This window comes from Protomyctophum bolini, assembly GCF_963924005.1.
Source record: "Protomyctophum bolini genome assembly, chromosome: 2".
NCBI lineage: Eukaryota > Metazoa > Chordata > Actinopteri > Myctophiformes > Myctophidae > Protomyctophum > Protomyctophum bolini.
Genome location: NC_137863.1, coordinates 22,603,354 through 22,605,113, shown reverse-complemented (window position 1 = coordinate 22,605,113; position 1,760 = coordinate 22,603,354). Strand labels below are relative to the sequence as shown.

The 1,760-nt window shown below is 49.3% G+C and overlaps 1 protein-coding gene across 1 annotated transcript; it reads right to left on the bottom strand.

The window, feature by feature from the left end:
* Nucleotides 1–390: 390 nt before the first annotated feature.
* Nucleotides 391–1,545, bottom strand: LOC308333245 (kelch domain-containing protein 3-like; the record flags this gene model as incomplete). Its single annotated transcript, XM_080789512.1, has 1 exon — nucleotides 391–1,545. The coding sequence occupies one exon, from the start codon at nucleotides 1,543–1,545 to the stop codon at nucleotides 391–393; it is 1,155 nt and encodes a 384-aa protein (XP_080645638.1).
* Nucleotides 1,546–1,760: the final 215 nt, after the last annotated feature.

The following is a 1,760-nucleotide window of genomic DNA, read 5'->3' as shown; positions in this document are numbered from 1 at the left end:
GGGGGAACAATTGGGGTACAATAACATTAGTTATTTAGTTAGTTGGCGATGAATTCTCCAAATAATATCCATATCCGTCCATACTGCAGAATAGTCAGTTCAGAACAAAAAACAGGCTTTTTGCTGTGAGGTTGACACATCTTAAAAGCCTTCAGAAAGTACCTGGTGATTCATATCTACTGATTGCTTTACATATTGCCTCAAACCAGTAGTTCTCTCTGGTCTCTACTACTCTCCTAAAACAAAAATCAACATAAAAAAAACACAAAGGTATCCACCTTTGCAGTCAATTTTCCCTCACCCCCAGTTCTTCTGTGTTTCCGAAGCCCTCTTCCATAACCGCTCCTTTGTGCAAAGTATCCGTCTCGACATCCATCCATTCCTGGAGGTCTAGAAGCGATCTCTTCTCCTCTCTTCTCTTTCCCTTCTTTCCGTTTGATTGCACCTAACTTTTACTCTGCAGTTGTCTTTTTTATTTGACATCTTCTGTTGGCAGACTGATATTTCCCACCGGATGTCGTGTGGGAGTCCAGACTGCTCCAAACCGTGCTGAATGACCGCTAGCTTGCACAACATCTTCAGACTAGGATTTAAGTCTAAGATGTACAGGTCATCAGGCATGAATCTGTGACCTCCAAAGAGAAAGATACGATCCTCCACCATGCAACAGCACATCCCGGACATGCATGAATCCAGAAGGGGAAAGGGACCTTTCCCCTTGGGCTCAACCTTCGTCCAGGAGATGTTCCCTGGACTGAATTTCCACACGTCATTGAAGCTCTGGTCCTCGACAAAGTCATGGCCGCCAAATATGTACAGCTCACCATTGTAGGCAAAGGCTGAATGACCCCTGCGTCCTTTTGGAAGAAGCTGTGCAGAAGGCGTGCTCAGCCAGTGCTTGGTCTCTGTGTCAAACACTGTGATGTTGTAGAAGATCCCGTCCTGCGCGTCGCCCCCAAACACAAACATCTTTGTCCCGACGACGGTGGCAGAGTGACACGATGAAGCAGGTGCTGGTACGCCGCTTGTGCGAAGGAATGACCAGACCATTGAGGTGGTATCCAACTTGTGGATGTCATTTGTCCACCGAGTCAGCGGGATCAATCCTCCAAAGATGTACATGACGTTCCCCAGGACACAGGCAGAGTGGCCACACGTCGCTTCAGGAACAGTCCCACGCACCATGGGCCTGCACCATCCGTGGGTACCGATGTCTAACGCGTAGAGCACATTGCAGTACGACTGCGTGCAAGTTATCCCTCCCCAGATGTAGATGGTATCTTCTATCAGCACCGCTGTGTGACCGTCGCGCATGGAGGGAACATCAAGGGCACGTCCACTGCCTCCAGTTATCACCGGGGGCAACTTCGTCCAGCGTAAGGACAGTGTGTTGAAGACATGCACAGCGATGAGACCCCGGTCAAACTCGCTATAATCACCCTCGTAGAAGTATCCCCCGAAGGAGTACAGCTTGCTCCCTACTGCCACAGCAGCATAGAAGGATCTCTTCGGCCCTCCTTTCAGGTGCACCGTCCAGCGTAACATCTAACACGGGTCCAGAGGAACTACAGATAAAAAGAGTGTTGAACCCTGCTCCGCGAATGCAACGCTATCGTGTGCATTACGATTTATATTGGTATGGTGGCGCCAAATGTCACGCAAAGCTTGGCCAATCTGAAAGCTGATGGGTTGAGTTAGCCGTTAGCCAATCAGTGAGGCCGATTCCTGTTGATCTCCCAAATATGGCAACTCCAGCCCAG